The sequence below is a fragment of the Symphodus melops genome (genome assembly GCF_947650265.1).
Source record: "Symphodus melops genome assembly, chromosome: 23".
NCBI classification, from domain to species: domain Eukaryota; kingdom Metazoa; phylum Chordata; class Actinopteri; order Labriformes; family Labridae; genus Symphodus; species Symphodus melops.
In genome coordinates this window covers 10,873,580-10,890,007 of record NC_136713.1, presented here as the reverse complement: position 1 = coordinate 10,890,007, position 16,428 = coordinate 10,873,580, and the positions used below count along the sequence as shown (strand labels likewise).

At 42.7% G+C, this 16,428-nt stretch overlaps 2 protein-coding genes across 2 annotated transcripts; both read left to right on the top strand.

Annotated features, from left to right (window-relative positions):
* Nucleotides 1-8,163: 8,163 nt before the first annotated feature.
* Nucleotides 8,164-10,291, top strand: tceanc (transcription elongation factor A N-terminal and central domain containing). Its single transcript, XM_079336575.1, has 2 exons — nt 8,164-8,268; nt 8,432-10,291. Exon 2 carries the CDS (start codon nt 8,437-8,439, stop codon nt 9,388-9,390), a length of 954 nt encoding a protein of 317 aa, XP_079192701.1. The 5' UTR covers nt 8,164-8,268; nt 8,432-8,436; the 3' UTR covers nt 9,391-10,291.
* Nucleotides 10,292-13,139: 2,848 nt separating this feature from the next.
* On the top strand, nt 13,140-15,137 carry LOC306818729 (ras-related protein Rab-9A-like). Its single transcript, XM_079336440.1, has one exon. It carries the CDS (start codon nt 13,415-13,417, stop codon nt 14,018-14,020), a length of 606 nt encoding a protein of 201 aa, XP_079192566.1. The 5' UTR covers nt 13,140-13,414; the 3' UTR covers nt 14,021-15,137.
* Nucleotides 15,138-16,428: the final 1,291 nt, after the last annotated feature.

Sequence of the window (16,428 nt, the reverse complement as noted above, 5' to 3'; positions counted from 1 at the left end):
TGAAGCAAAGGCATGAGGTAACTTGTCATATAGTGTTATTTCATGTGAGGGATGAAAAGATATAACAGTCAGATTATCAGAAATAACTTTTGAAGAGGCCGAGCCCGAGTCAAGGTGACACGCCATCTGCCACGACTCGATGGCCGGGAAGGCAACGTGATTCAAGGAGCCGCCTTGAATCACTTATTTGCAATCGTGCCATCTGCAACGCATTTCAGATTCACATGCAGACGTTTGTAGATGTTCCACCGTTATGATGGATTTATCAGTTAATTACTGATGCACTCAGATAAGAAGGAGGAAGACGGCGACGAAGAGGCTCAGAAAGAGAACTGAGAGAAACCGGTCAGTGAAACTAATGAACTCCACTTCTGCATTCGGCCTCACCGACGGGGGAAGTGGGACCACTTTGACTTCCTGCTACAAGCAGATGTAGGCGGAGCTTTCGCACCTCAATTTCTACCCAGAATCCCTTGCTGCAGAAAGGCAGGAAGTGTGACCCAGGCTTGATAACAGCGGGGGCGGCTATTTCTGAAAAACGGCGCGCGGGGAGCAGACAAGGAGGTGTCTGTTCGCCTTCCTGTTGGTTGTTTTGTCAGATGTGAGCGGCTGAATGTGTCTTTATGTGTCAAAATGAACTGTTTGTGCTTTGAGGTCGCCACAACGACCCGGAGACGAACAAAGGAACCTCTACATGAGCTCCGAGAGGAATTTGGATGTATGTTTTTGCAGTTTTTATCACGCAGGTGTTCTCCACATCTGCAATCAAAATAAAATTGAGCTTAAAAATCCTGCTATCGGAAACAAATCTCTTTAAATAAAAGAGAGACTTCAGGCCTCAACATGGCCGACTTGGAAGCCTCCACATATTGCTATTCAGCGTTTGTGGGAGGAGAGGCCGAAGTTTAAAGGCTGATGCTGCTGACTCCACATCAGTCTTGGTTTGATAAAAACCTGATGTGGAATTTCAGCCACCTCCTTCCTTCCTTTTTCTTTCCTTTGACTCCAAATAAGGCCAGTTGCCACATCTGCTGAAACCTGAGGTTTTGCATTCAGCTCTTCGGCATCTCGCTCCGGCGAAAAAGAAGGAGAGCAAGAAGAAAAAAGAAAAAAGAAAAAACGAGAGTGTTTACCCTGCTGACTTGAACCCATTCTCGTAGTATGAAATGTATGACATCATCTGGTCTCTCCCCCCTCCTCCCCCCGTCCTCTCTCTCTCTCTCTCTCTCTCTCTCTCTCTCTCTTCTATCTTTTACCCGTCTGTTTTCTGCCGGGTTTTTTTCCCCTTCACATGTTCACTGTTATGTAACTGCGTCGAGGCAGCCAGGGCGAGTTTGTGAACCTTTGCACCGCTTGGAGAACACATTTACCCTTTTTCCACCACAGCTGCTCCGTTTCACCAACTGTCCGTATCAAAGTACACATAATTAACCCAAAATCTCCGCATGACTACTGGTATGTTGGGATGAAACCATGAAATGACCTTAAATGGTTATTTACTTTGCTCTGCAGCTGATGTAATTATTATACCACCAATTTGTTCCCGTCTATAATATCACATCAAACTAATTAAAAAGAGGACAGCTTTACATTACAATGTCATATTTTGATTAGTTGGACCACTGGCCATGCTGCAGAAAGTAAAGCTTTCAGCATCATATTTACATTTGTACATTTGATTGAATCATGTTTAAATGTAATTTAATAAAACAGATCTGAATTCAAGGCAATGATAAAAAAACAAACAGTAATTAAGCCTTGTGGCCAGACTGCACGACTGCCCACCTATTTCCTGCAATGTCTTACTTCCTCTAAGCTGAGAATCAGCACATTGTGTGTGTGTGTGTGTGTGTGTGCGTGTGTGTGTGTGTTTTTTTGCTTTAAAGTTCCCCTTTTTGAATGAGAGAAGTGTCGTCTGAAAGCTAGGAAGTGAGACACAGCGTTGTGGTTTACCTCACATCAACCGAGAAACAAAGTGCATCAGTTCAAAGCCGAGGGCGATGAAAAGAGCACGACCTGCACTCAGTCATTATGGCCCCACTGAGAGGCTGCACGGGTTTCATCACTCCAGACTCCAACCGTCGTCATCCTCTGAACGCAATTTGAGCAACAGAGGCCAGAAAATCCCCTCGGCGTGTGCGTGTACCAAATCACAGATGCCGCATGTTCGACAGTGTAGAGATTTACTATTTTGCAGAAGTAACACAACTGAAGCCTCCAGACGGCCAAACCATCAAACCTGTGTGATGTCCACACATAAACAATCACTGACTTTGAGGTGTGTTTGTCCTGAGATTGTTTTGGGGATATTTCCTATGCAGCCTTTAATCCTTTAATTTGGTTTGATGAAAACCAGGTGATTAACTTTTCCCAAACAGCAGATCTGAACTGCAGCAACTAAAGCTGACCCTTTGTGTTCGACTTCCGAAAAGTCAGGGTGGATTTCGTCTTGGCTAAAGTAACATGGCTGAAACTCGACTTCTTCTGGCTTTTCTTCAAAGTGACTCAGCACTTCTTCTTTTTTTAAATTTGAAGTTACAAATAACATAGAAAGAAAGCAAAATTAAAATGTAGAAATATCATCTCTATAAGGTGACATTTCTTTAGAATGAAGGCTCATCATTTGATAAGATAGACAAATAAATGAAGGTTTGTCAGTGTTTCAGCTTAATTCTTATCCATAAAGTTCTTTTTCTTTTTCTTTCTCAGTAATGCATTCTTCATTTGAAGCCTACATTGCTCTTTGAAGCTAACAGGTTGCTAATGCAAAGATGAGCACTGTGTGTATATTTTTGTTCAGACCAGGAAACTGTAGGTGTTATTGCACCCTGTTTTGACACCTAATCTATTCACAGCTTTCGCTCATCTCACAGTCTGAACCAAACAGAGAGTGCCTGTGTATGTGAGTTATTGATCACTTAAAGAGTGGACGAGAGAGAGGTGGTGACTCCTGCTCTCAGTTGGCTGCTAATATTTTTGCCACATGACCAAGCAGGAATTTGTGGGAGCGTGTGTTAGGGAACACATGCATACTGTTAACGCGTGTGTGTGCATTTCCACGGCTTGTGCCTGATCATAGTTTGAAAACACAGCTCGTCCCACACCTTTTCTCACCTTTTTTCTTTTTTTTTTTTTTAAACCCATAAGCTCTTCTTTTCAGACAGATCTGCGGCGAACAGATTTGGCTGACGTGCATCAGAGATCAGGCGCCCAGAGGAGAGGAGGAATGGAGGATGTCGGAGGGGAAGGGAGGAATGCGTTTGGAGAAGGAGGCAAGAAAAGTTTTGACTTGGAGGAGAAGACAAAGAGGAGGTGAAGGTAAAGAACAGGAAGAAGAGAGAAATAGATGTTGGAAAGAGAAAAAAAAAAGAAGCGACGCTGGAAGTAGTGCCCTGTTCACACGCACTGCAGGCCCATGAATCCCAACTGTGGGATATCTGGAATTCAAACTCAATCACCCAACGGAAATTACCAGAGAAGTAGGGGGAGAGAAGGGAGGAGATCGCAGGCTAAAAATGTCAGAAGGACAGTACATGCTGCTTCTATCTTTTCCGGTTTGGGAGAAAAAACGTGCACAAATGCCCTGGTACACGCCCCAATTGTTTTACTTAAACTTAAAAGTACAATGCTTCATTTGTCCCATTCCAGGAGGGATAAACACTGTAAAAGCTAAAGCAAAAGAAATGCAGAAATTTTTTTTGCTGCTTCTTATCTTAGTATACGACAAGAACATCTCCTAAAGCAGGTCACAAAGCTTGTTCTTTCACACACGGGGAGTGCCCATCCAGACAAAAGCACATTCAGTTCTTATCTTTGTGAGAATTGATCACACCTTTTTAAACCCCACCATATAGGTAGATCTTTAACTGTGTGTGTGCGGGTTCAACTTTTAATAAAGTGTGGATTTTATGTGAGCTGAACTGGTTGTTACAAGGACTTGAAAATGATACCTCACTAATGGTTTTAATCGTAATAAAGATTAATGTGAGCTTTCTGTTATGCAATCAGTGCATCTGTCACTCAGGATAGAGATGAAGCAATGTGGACCAAACCCAGCCTTAAAATGATAACAACTAAGGAGTAAATTCGTACCACTTTGTCCCAGTTGCTCTCAGACACAGCTGAACAAAAAGCCTCACCTCTCTGCTGGGATCACGTTACAAACTTTTCCTCCATCACCAAAGATGCTGAACAACTGTGAGCACTGTGGATTTTCCCTTTAGGCTGAGCTTGTGTCCAGTTGGTGTTTCTGAGTAAGAGAGAGCGGAGGGGGCTTTCATGGGAAAACAAATAGGGGGAATCAATGTGGATTGTTCTGCACCACAGGGAAACATGTGCATTCAAATCCATACTCATTCTTTCCTTTTAAGTTTTAGGTCACTGCCTTTGTCACAACTCGTTAACAGGGCTCGTTAGTTCAAAGCTAAGGGTTTAATTAAAACTATTTCAAAGCTCACAGTCGAAGGATGCACGTTGCTCGAAGGCTATTACAAGAAGAAACGTTGCATCACAGCACTACAGGCGTTGCAAAATTACATTTCTTACAGCATGAGAGCAACATAAACCACAATCCTTACCCAGGAATCAATTTAATGTGCAACAGCGTCTTTTGTTTTCCTCCTTTCTTTTATAACACGACTCCAATTCAAGGTGTTATCACTTGTACTTCCTTATTGTTTTGGACTTTTATGAGATATTTTTTTATCATGAAAGGGCGAAGTTGTCGACGACCGGAGCAGACATAATAGCAGCTTGTTTTTGCGGTTGCATATTTGAGGAGTCATTTCCTGCCTGGCGGTGGTGCAAGACTGTTAATAAATACAAACCAAACACTGTGACACTTTGTCGTTGTTAAAAAAACCCAAAACAAAACACCCTGAAATAGAAACTAAAGAAACAGAGAGACCTTTCAGAGTGTCAGTCAAAACAGACAGAAAACCCCCCGTGGCTGAAACAAAGAGAAGACAAACACAAAGAAAAAAAAGAAAACGTCTAATTCACTCATCTGTGATAAACCTCAAGGTCATGATTGCCCCCACACACACACACACACACACACTCACACACACGCACGCACATCCTGTCAAGAGCATTAGGCACAGATATGAAATGTAGGTTGATTTGGCTCGCAGCCTCTGACAGGCTCCCACGTGTGTGTGGTTATGTAGCAGCTGTGACTTCCTGAAGCTCTAATGTGTTAAAAGAGAAACTAAATATTCTTCACAGCTTCACTGGAGAACTATTAACAAAACACAAATACAGTTTTTTTGTGTTGTGGTCAAGATTTAAGAAGAGAACTTTAAAACCATCCTGATGTGTGCTATAAATACAAAGCAGGAACCAGAAGCTAATTAGCCTAGCTTAGCATAAACACTGAAAGCAGAGGTAAACTTCTGTACACATTGTTATTGTTTATGAGTTTGTTTAGGGAGTAAAGGAGATACAATAGTCTTAATGTAAGGTTTGATTATTTTATTTATGTTTTAGATGATGCTTAAATAACTAACTCTAACTAATTTCTTTAGTGTTCGTGTTTTGGATCGTTAATGATGCAAATTAGCTTGGGTTAGCATTTTGCAGCTGAGATTCCCTGCTGTGCACGATACAACCATCATGTGGATACATTTTATGAACCAAGCTGAAACACAAGTCTGATGTGTTTATGGATTAAAGGTCTTGTGAACAGCTTTTGTTTCTTTGTGTTGTTTGTCCACACACACACACATTCATTCATCATAACACGCACAGCACAGAGCGTTGTGGATGGTTTCATGTGGAGGTAAGGCGGGGACTTAACATGTTGTCATAAATGTTTGCCCAAGAAGAAAATGATCACTTTAACAAGACCTCCTCCCTCCCTCCCTCCCTCCCTCTTCAGGATTTCTTAGACTCAGGGTGAGGGGGTGTGTGTGTGTGCATGTGCGTGCGCGTGTGTGTGTGTGCTCATGCGTACATTCCATCCAGTGTGGCGTGGTCTGCACAAAGAGGCGGAGACGAAACAAAAGCAGGATGTGCTACAGCAGGGCTCCACTTCCTCCACTCCACACGCTGCAGAGAGCGCCACCTCTTGATGAGTTCTCTTCATAACAAGGGCATGCTGGTAAAATTCCATTCACACAGATAAGGACCATTCAACTGCAGACAGGCCACAGTCATTATTATTTCATAAGATCCCAAGGAGCCTTATTATGTGCTTCTTTTTTTTTCAAACTCAAGTCATGTGAGAGAGAAAAAAGCCGAGGAGCTGTGCAGGTTTGAAATGAGGATTCTTTTATTTTATGTATTCACTGAAGGCCAAACTGGACCCCACCCATTTTCACACACACACACACACACACACACACACACACACACACACACACACACACATCCATAGATGTAACACACATTGAGAGGCAGGGGTCTACAAAATCCACTTTAAAAACAACAGGAAAAAAAAGCAAACAACCTGAAAGTCCAAAGTTGCACAGAAGAAGACGCCTGAAGCCAGCACTCTTTAAAAGAAAAGTTAAACATTAACGCTGCTAAAAGCCTCGAGGCTTCCATTTGAGCTTTTAAAAGCTGAAGACTTGAGAGCCACATACTATTATGCAAAAAGACCTCCGGACTTTCACAGCCATTGGCCTCAGCTGCATGAATCTTAAAAGCAAATCTTTAATATATGATTAGGAGGAGGATGTCGTACCTCAGATTACGTAATGGCACCCTGCTCATCTTTACACAGCTCAGAGGTATTTATGTGTGAATAACAGGATACAACATTTGAAGGGGAGGGTACTTAAAGTTTTGGGACTGCTGTTAAATCATCTCCACTGAATAATAAGATGATTTCTATGGAAAGTCCTAAATTATTCAAGTTTATGTTTAATTTATGATCAAAAAAGCCACCACTATTTTCATTCACAGTCAGTGGAAACTAACTTAAAGTACCACATCTCTACAGATTTAAAAAAAGAAAAGAAAAGAAAAAAAATCAAGTTTAGCCACTTTTTTTAGCATGGACTTTTTTTTTTAATTGTTCGGGCAACGCTGGTTAAATAAGTCAAAGGGTGAGGTAGTATGAACCAAAAGGAAGGCCTCTGTTGTTGCTGTCCACTGGTCCCCATTTCAACCTTTTTTCACACGGTCCCTAACTAAGCTAAATTTATGCTGTCATATTCAGTCAGATGCTCTATTCAACACATTTTTAATTCATACATTTGTAGTTTTTCAACTCCACCCAGACTTTAACTTTCGTTCACATGCATCACTCTCAACTTTGTGATTATATCAACCTGTCTCATTGGCTCTGAGGACATAATTACAGCTCCAGGACCTGCAGACTACTCCAGTCTGCAGTGGTTTTAAAGCACGGAAACAGTTCTTGTCTTTGCTCCACAACCCAGAATTAACCAAAACAGTCACTTATCCTCCTCCTTCACAACATATTATTACGTAACAGCTAAAAGGCCTGCCTCATCTTGTTGTGAGATACCTTACTGCCCTGCATTCCTGTATGTAAGGTCTGAATGTTTCTGCACGCCACATCTAAACATCCTGACTTCCATATCTTGTTCAAATCCTCCATTAGTGTCAGCTTGATTCTCAAAAAAGGGAAAGCACATTCATAATCATGCAGGTTAATCCATAATCATTCCTGAAATAATCTATCTATCCGTTACTTTAATCCCTCGGATTTTAGACTACGCCCTGTAGCTCTTCCATTGCTTTGATGCAGATGTTAATCCACCTTTGTCTTTGAGAGCTGTGAAAACAAACTGAAATAAAACCAGGTTTCTTTTTCTGCCAACAACCTGCAAAGCTGAATGCATACACCTGCACCACATTGATACAGACAGAGCTAATCCTCTGGACAAATCTGGGTATAAAAGCACTATTGTAAGGCACCATTAATGTGCAACAAGAACACGTAAAACAACACAAAGTTCTGCAGAGATGGTTGTAGGATCCAGGACTCTCCTTTTACTCTGGATCAGATTTTAAAAAATGAAACATGTCTTTCGTATAAATTTTTTTTATGTCTACATAAAAAATAAATGTAAAATGGTCTACAGGTTTTTATTGTCAAGTACGTGCAGCTCCTTACAAATGAACGTCTAACAAACTCTCCTTCATGTGGACTGAGTCAATTGGGCAACAGCACCATCTAGTGGCGGCTTTTGACAACCTCTTGTGCTTTTTTTTTTTTAAAGCGGATCAAAGATGGCTACTTTCGTGTTGACGTTGTGAAAAGTGCTCCGTGGAGATGCAAAACACGCGTGATTGCAGGTAAGCCCATGAAAATCAGGCATTTTAGTTGCTGAATTATGCATTTTGCTGAGTTGCACATCAGGACAAAGCAGTCTGTGAATCATGTCTTTGTGGTTCAGGTCGAAGCTCTTTGTGTGGCGCATTTGTTATGATATTACTTTGCTTGTAATTCTTCATGCAGGTACAATGGCTGCAAAAGAAATAGTCCACTTTGCCCTCCAGATTGAGAAATCCAGTGAAGACAGAAACTTTGGGAACATCTTGGCCGTCCTCGCTGACCTCGATAAGATGCACATCACAGCAGAGCAGCTGGAGACCACAGACATCGTTAAAGTTCTCTACAGGCTCCTGAAAAGCTGCCCTGATGCCAACATAAAGAAGACAGTGAAGGGCGTGTTGGCGAAGTGGAAGAGACACTATGGAAGAGGTGTGACGTGTACAGATGAGTGTAAGGCTTCTAAACAGTCTTGTAGGGATTCTTCTGCTGACAGAACGGTGGATAGAGAAGTATCCAAGCAAGAAGAACCATCTATCGAGCCAAACATTAGGGGCGGGAGTCTTCTTTCTTTTACTTCAGAATGCACCTCTGCATCCTCTTCCATCTCCTCTTTAAGGTCTAAATGTACCCAGCTCCTCCTTGCAGCCCTTTCCCGAGAACTTCCAAATCGCGAAAAAGCTGTCGACTTGGCCGAAAACATCGAGAAGCACATCCAGGAGCTTCACAAATCCAGCCCAGTCAAATACAAAGCCTGTGTGAGAAGCAAGGTTGCAAACCTGAGGAACCCTAACAACATCCATTTGCAGGAGGGACTGTCGAACGGCACTCTCTCTCCCGAGGCCTTCGCCCGCATGTCGTCAGAGGAAATGGCGAGCCCGGAGCTCCGGCAGCTCAGGGAGGCGTATTCATCGCGCGGCGTTAGTGAGAGGCAGCTTCCTCGAGGAATAGAAGGGACAAAAACGCAGAAGATCAGGTGTAAGAAATGTGGGGGGACAGACTGCGATGTGACGCAGGTGTCCAGAGGGGCCCTCTTTCTGCCCGCCTGGGTTCGGAGGGGCGGCCCTGACGAGGACGCAATGACTTTTGTGACCTGCGGTAAGTGTGGACAGCAGTGGTACCACAGCGGCTGGGTGTGCCTCTAAATCCAGAACAACATCAAGACATCACAACATGAGTGAGAAGTGTTTAAGAAACGTCTTCAAAGGTTCACCAATGATGGCTTCGGTCTTTATAAGGATTTGTCCTTTGTGAAGTGAGAAAGAGCAGATGTGTTTGTTTAATGGCAGATCTTTACCACGAGACAAGACTTCCCTGCAGCAGGGAAACAGAAAGGAACTGGTTGTATCTTTAAAATACAACATCAGTTTATACTTTGAAGCAGAGTGCTGTTTTCCTATACCGCCTTAAAAGGCCTAGTCATTGTCCATTACAGTTGCAGACTGAAACCACGACTTCTCGAGAAGTTGCTATCGTCATCTTCATCCCACTGAGTCATTTCCTCTCGTCCGCTTCATCTGCACTTACAGAAACTCAATTAGCTCCTTTTATTGTCCATCTTATATGCCGAGTTTCTGCTCCGAGTAGGAATCCAAACCATTACAGCCTTGATTTCCCGCCTGGCTAAGGCGCGATCATCTCGCTATCGATGAAAAGAAAGTGTATTGTGTTGCACTTCTCATCGTACTAAACGCAAGAAGACCTCATGCCTCCTCCCCCCGTTCACAGGCAGCAAACGTGGCTCCGTGAGACATGTGACTGTGTAGAAAACGGGCGAGCATGTGAGTCAGTAATCTGCCCTCCTGAGCGGCCTCAGGCCCAGATATCCCATGATGCTTCAGTAAGTGGACGTGGCACAGTGAGTCATTTTCACGTCATTGTGACATCACGTTGATTGGGCCTTAACCTACAGAGACAATGAACTGAATAACCATTAATATCACTTCTTTGTCTCTTCTGCGTTAATACCTCCGTGTCTCTGATGTTATACATTGATGTATATTTAATACTTTTGTTGGTCCAGTATAATAAAGATGATTAAATGTGTTTTATCGGCTGCTTATGTTGCTTTTCTTTGTGTCTGTGAAACCAAAATAGATGCTGTGAAACATCTGCAGATTTACCCTCCATTATGAAAGAAGTTCTGTCTTCATGTAACACTCACCTCAGTCCTTTACTGTCAATATAAGTCGACATTTTTCTAAAAGAAAGTACTGGAAAAAAAAAAAAATTTACAGGACGTGTTTTTCTATTGCTCTAGCCTCAGCTCTGTTTTTAAAAGGAAGGATCGGGGATGTCCACGAAAAAAAAAAAAAATCCCCTGTTAACTGTTATCTCATGCTTGTCAGATATGGAGCTGCTGTATCTTGTCAGTCAGACAGCAGGAGGAGTGTGAATGAAGTCTCGGTGGCTTTTTCTCTGTGTTGTGTCTCCTCTCAGATGCTCTCTGTCTCCTGAGGGTCGTGTTTCAGCCTTTCAGTCACGGCGGCCTGTCGAATCAATGCTGTAGCTGTTTATCTTCTCTCTTATTCCAGGACATACAAACTGATACGAACAGAAAACACACCACAGAGATAAAACAGTTGGAGTCACTGTGCAACTTATTCAAGGCTGGTAAATTAAAACCTGCAAAAATGCAAGGATTTTGAATCATTTAGCAGCTTTATGTCGAGACAGTGCAGGAGGGTGAATTTTCCAGTTTGCAAAAGGCCGTCAGTGTTTCCCACAATGTTTTATTTTGAACTTTTGTCACCATTTGGGAGCTGGAAATAGTAAAAATGTCCCTTTTACTTAAAAAAGGCCTTCATGTTAGTTACAGTAATATATAACTTCTTCCATTAATGTTTATGTTTATTGTTGGACCCCTTATTATCCATCCCATGGGGGGTTTCCGTCCTGCATGTTTTGTGAAAAAGAAGAAAGGAAAAGAGTGAAATAAGAAAGCTGTTTGATGCATCCAGCAGGGCGCATGATGAGGCGGGGCGGAGGCGGAGACACTCCCCGGTCATGTGAGCGTCATCATCGGCTCTCGGGGCCAGAGAGCAGCGGGGACCCGGAGCGCCATTCCACTGGCTTAGAGCTGATCATTACCGGGATGAACGAGGGGGACTCTAACCGCATGAGCTGAGCTGTTGGACAGGTAAAGCTTCAGAGATGAGGACACTGACGTTTTTTTAGACACAAAAATCCTCACTGTCTGTGATTTGTCTTTTATCGCTTGCTGAAGTTGAGAGTGTTAGCGTGCGCCCATTATCGGACAGAAGTGATAGCACAAACCCTGAATTTCTCAGCTACTTTTTTCCAACTTTTTTATTTTGACAACTTGACATACAACAGCAGGATTCAATATTGAAACTTATGCTCGCTTTGATAAGATAAATTCAGTTTTTTAATAGGTATGTTATGTTTGTCAATCAGCTTCTGTCTTTCTGCTAAATATTGTGAATGTTATTGAAAGTCTACTGTACAGTGAGACAACCAAATGACTAAAACATGACGGCTTGTTGCTAAGGTAACAGCAGACTGTCTGTCTTTCCTGTCTGCTGATAGACACCATCATCTCATCATGATTATTTAGTTTATAGACTTATATAGGCTACCTGATATTAAAGGTTGTTACTTAAATGTGGTTTTGTAGAAAATATTGATTATTTTATTTATTGGATATAACCCAAACAGCTGGTTTCTTTTCAGTCAGTAGCTTTCTGCTGAATGAAGCACATGACTCCTGTGTGTGTGTGTGTGTGTGTGTGTGAGTGTGAGTGAGAGTGTGTGTGTGTGTGTGTGTGTGACACAGTGTGTGTGTGTGTGTGTGTGTGTGACACAGTGTGTGTGTGTGTGTGTGTGTGTGTGTGTGTGTGACACAGTGTGTGTGTGTGTGTGTGTGACACAGTGTGTGTGTGTGTGTGTGTGACACAGTGTGTGTGTGTGTGTGTGTGACACAGTGTGTGTGTGTGTGTGTGTGACACAGTGTGTGAATGTTCATTCATTCCAGCTTCATTGCACTACTCCTTATTAAAAAGAAGAAGAAGAAGAAGAAGAAGACATGTGAGGCAGGAGGAGCCTTGCAGTGATTCACTGTTTAAAGGTCTCAGCACAAAGAAATCATTTAAGGAACTTTATAGTCCTACAGTTGTGCCGGTTCACATGACAGTGCAGCGCTTACTAAACTCCGGTAGTTTAAAGTCGCCCTGCTTCTCCAAGCAAGCTGCAGATTTGGCCCATTTAGCAGCAGACGTGAGGAGATATTGTGCTTTAATTACACGATTAGATTACATGAATAACTCCTCATCCTCATTCTTGTCCCAGGTCATTTCAAGTCAATATGGATGATACACACTAGAAATGCTGCGAGTCAGAACTAGTGCAGGCGACTCGACTGGAACGACGACTAACAGCTACACCCTTATCTCTCCTGTACGACATGAAGTGAGACGACGTTTACTTCTCCAGCTGCTGTTCCAACATGAGTGACTGGAGTTATGGGAGTCAGAAACATGTTTGTTTTTTTACATGACATTCTCATGTTAAAACAAGTGTTTGGATTCCATCATGGAGGAGCTCTCCTCCTCCTCCTCCTGGTCTGCCATTAAAACCAGCTCCTGGTTGGATTTCCTCACTTTCCCCTCACAGATTAGTTCTGGTATGTGGGTGGGATGATTCGCTGCTTACTTGGTCTTAACCTGGTACGCTAAGTATGCAGAGTGTGTGGTATGCGATTAAATTAGCGCTTAAATCCTCACTTTACTTCTCAGTGAAGCCCGGGGAGTGGGTGAACTCTGTCGCCGCTCGGTGAAAGTGTAAAATCAACACTCATCAGTTACAAAGGCGAACAGGCGGGCCTTTTTTTTTTATTTTTTTTTTTAAATAATAGGATTAGCAAGTCGACTGACTTTAATCAGCCCTCCTTCACTGTCAGCGCGTGAGGGAACATGTAAACATGGCCGCTCACAGGAAGTGTGTGAAGAGAAGAAAGTTGATGGAGAATCTGTTTGGATCTTATCTGGGAGGTCAAAGGTCACAAAGTAGTTCAGGCTGATAAACAAGCCGCTCGCTCTCCCTCTTTTTCATTTCTAAGTCAAAGTCTTTATTACTTCTAGTGTTGCTGTCTCCAGTCCTCGCGTGCAGTCCGGTAAGACCAGAACTGTCTGGGTCCGCCTCGCTGCAGCCATGACGACCAAGTCAGCCCTTCTGAAGGTGATCCTCCTGGGAGACGGCGGCGTGGGCAAATCGTCGCTCATGAACCGCTACGTCACCAACAAGTTTGACTCGCACCTCTTCCACACCATCGGCGTGGAGTTCCTCAACAAGGAGCTGGAGGTGGACGGCCACCACGTCACGCTGCAGATCTGGGACACGGCGGGTCAGGAGCGTTTTCGCAGCCTGCGCACGCCGTTCTACCGCGGCTCGGACTGCTGCCTGCTCACCTTCAGCGTGGACGACGGGCAGAGCTTTCAAAACCTGAACAACTGGAAAAAGGAGTTCACGTACTACGCCGACGTGAAGGACCCCGACAACTTCCCCTTCGTGGTGCTCGGCAACAAACTGGACGTGCCTGAGAGGCAGGTTTCAGGAGAGGACGCGCGGAGATGGTGCCGTGAGAACGGCGGACACCCGTACTTTGAGACGAGCGCTAAGGACGCTACCAACGTAGCATCAGCCTTTGAGGAGGCGGTGCGTCGCATCCTGGCGCTGGATGACAGAGCTGATCATCTTATCCACACAGACACAGTCGACCTGCAGAGGAAGAGTCCACCTGACCCCACCTGCTGCTGAGCCAGACATCAGCGGGTGCTCATGTGATGCCGTTAGAGTCTCTGCCAAAAGAGGAAGCGGTCGCTCCGTCGTATCCTCAGACAAAATTTTTATTTTTATTTTTTAACCAGGATCAGAATTTAGATTGAGGAAATAAGTTCCTACTTTAGACAACTCTGAGAATAATTCAGACAAATGTTCAGTCTTTTTGCCTCATCAGGGGCCAAAACTGTCCGTTCAACAGCTCTGATCCAGACTGCATTCACACCTGAGGAGTTCTTGATTGACACTAAGCACGACTGGACACTCGTGTAAAACTAGCAGATTAAGTCTTTGCGGGTGTCTTTCGTTGAATTTCGCGACCGTTTAAAAAATTAGATTTTCTAATTGCGTTGAAAACTGCCAAAGATTTGTCGTCGCTGGAGAAGCTGTGATATTTAGTCGTCGCCCACGAAAAGAGAAGTCCTGGGGTTATTTTTCTGCTGATGTGGATCTCCAAGTTTACAGCCTACGTGTGGTGGCTTTTCTCCGACACCCCTGTGACTACGACTACAACAAAAATCTGAGTTCATTGAAATGTGTATTTGCATCAGTGATTGCTTCAGAAAAAACAACAAGGTCATTATCTTGAAGTCGATCTCATGACTTATTCTAATGTGGTCAAATAATGATCGACACTCTGTTAACAGTAAATGAATGAGATTGATTCATGTGGTACAGATGATAGAGGTAGTCACATGATCAGAGGGATCTAAAAGTGTTTCTATATTTCAGATAAAGGATGTTTTCTCTCGTATTGGACTTGTAGTGCCAAGCAAGTGATTTTAAAAAATGAGCAAATCAATAAAAAATTGTTCAAACCAGAGATGCAGTGATTACATTGAGTATTCTGCTTTGAATGAAACAAGGTGCCCCATTGATGTTTTTTATGTAACTAGACAGATATTGAACTTGTTGGAGTTAATTTAATTCAGTACTTATCAAATCCCTCAGACTGCCCTCACAAGCTGTACCAAGTGAAGTGCAAAGCTGAAACTGCTGTAAAATTCAAATGATTCTGAGGCTCATTTTATCTTTAAATGCTTGCTATGTCTCCCACCATTCATCAAACTGGAATTAAAACAGCTGCCAACAACGACGCTGGAGTGAAATCTGACTTTTGTGTACCGTAGAATTGTGTTTATTTAAAGGGCAGTGCCATCTGTATCCACAAGAGGGCCCCCTCATATGAAATGCCTGAGCAAGAGAGGGAGGGATTGATAAATCAAACGCAGGCTGGCCTGCACAGTTCAGAGCTGACTGAGTGGAATCACCTGTGTAGAGAGCCAGAGTACAACTGTGAGTATTTAAAGAGCACACGCTGGCTTTTCATTACAAACTTTTATGGGATTAAACCAGAAAAATAATTTTCCAATTACTGAAATAATTAAAAAGTGGATCTACTAGTTAAACTTGAAGCATCAGTTCATGAGGTTAAGTGAAATTGATATTTGCTTTTAGGAGATGAAAGACACGCTCAGTGAACCGTCCTCAAGGTTGACAAGTGAATCAATGACTGTCTGTTTCTGAGTCTTCTCTGAAGCACACGTGTCATAGCTCTGAGTCTTGTATTTAAAGAGGCGTGGCATTTTCTTGTCCGTGTTTAAAATGTAAATATTCCGAGTTTATGAACTGCTGGATAAGCAGAAAGATGTGCGTAATTCGTAATTAAAAGGAAACAAACTGAATTCAGAGACCTGCACACAAGAACGAGACAGTAGACAACGGTGTCACGATAATAAAAAATATCGGTTTTACTAGAGAAGGTTACAAAAATCATCACTATATAGGAGTCATAGAACTATTTCCAACTTAAAAAATAAAACCATAATGAAACACCTACAGGGACTACAATGCCATCAAAGTACAATGGAGTTTTCTTTAGAAAAGAGTGGGTGGAGAGGGTTGGGGAGGGGTTGTGGAGGAGGGGGTCAAACACCGCCTACCATAGTTGTCAGTACGATTGACTACACATCACCTGAAAAAACTGCAAAGACACAGTCATGTCTCCTTCATGCAAATAACGAGGAAACAACAACACCCTGACACGCATCGTCTTAGAGGAAATTGAAGTTTGCCTTTACATCAACCTGGCGGCAAAGCACGTATATTTATCAAACATAACACACATGGCAATATAGTCCTTTTTTATACAGAATAGACAGCTGCACACATGGACGATACTGACATGCTTCATCTCATTAAAGTTTAAAAATGTGTCTTCTTCAGTGTTATTCTTTTTTTAAGGGTAAACTAACCAGTGATGACCGATGTAGAATATAGTTCATGATCATTAAACAATGTCTGATTATAAAATTAATGTATGAAAATTCCTGACTTGTTTTTATTCAGAGTGTAAACATCCAAAACAGTCTCTGTGGCTCATATGA

Excerpts from the sequence above, each read along its gene's own strand:
- tceanc (XM_079336575.1), top strand. The coding sequence starts at position 8,437 with ATGGCTGCAAAAGAAATAGTCCACTTTGCCCTCCAGATTGAGAAATCC.
- LOC306818729 (XM_079336440.1), top strand. The coding sequence starts at position 13,415 with ATGACGACCAAGTCAGCCCTTCTGAAGGTGATCCTCCTGGGAGACGGC.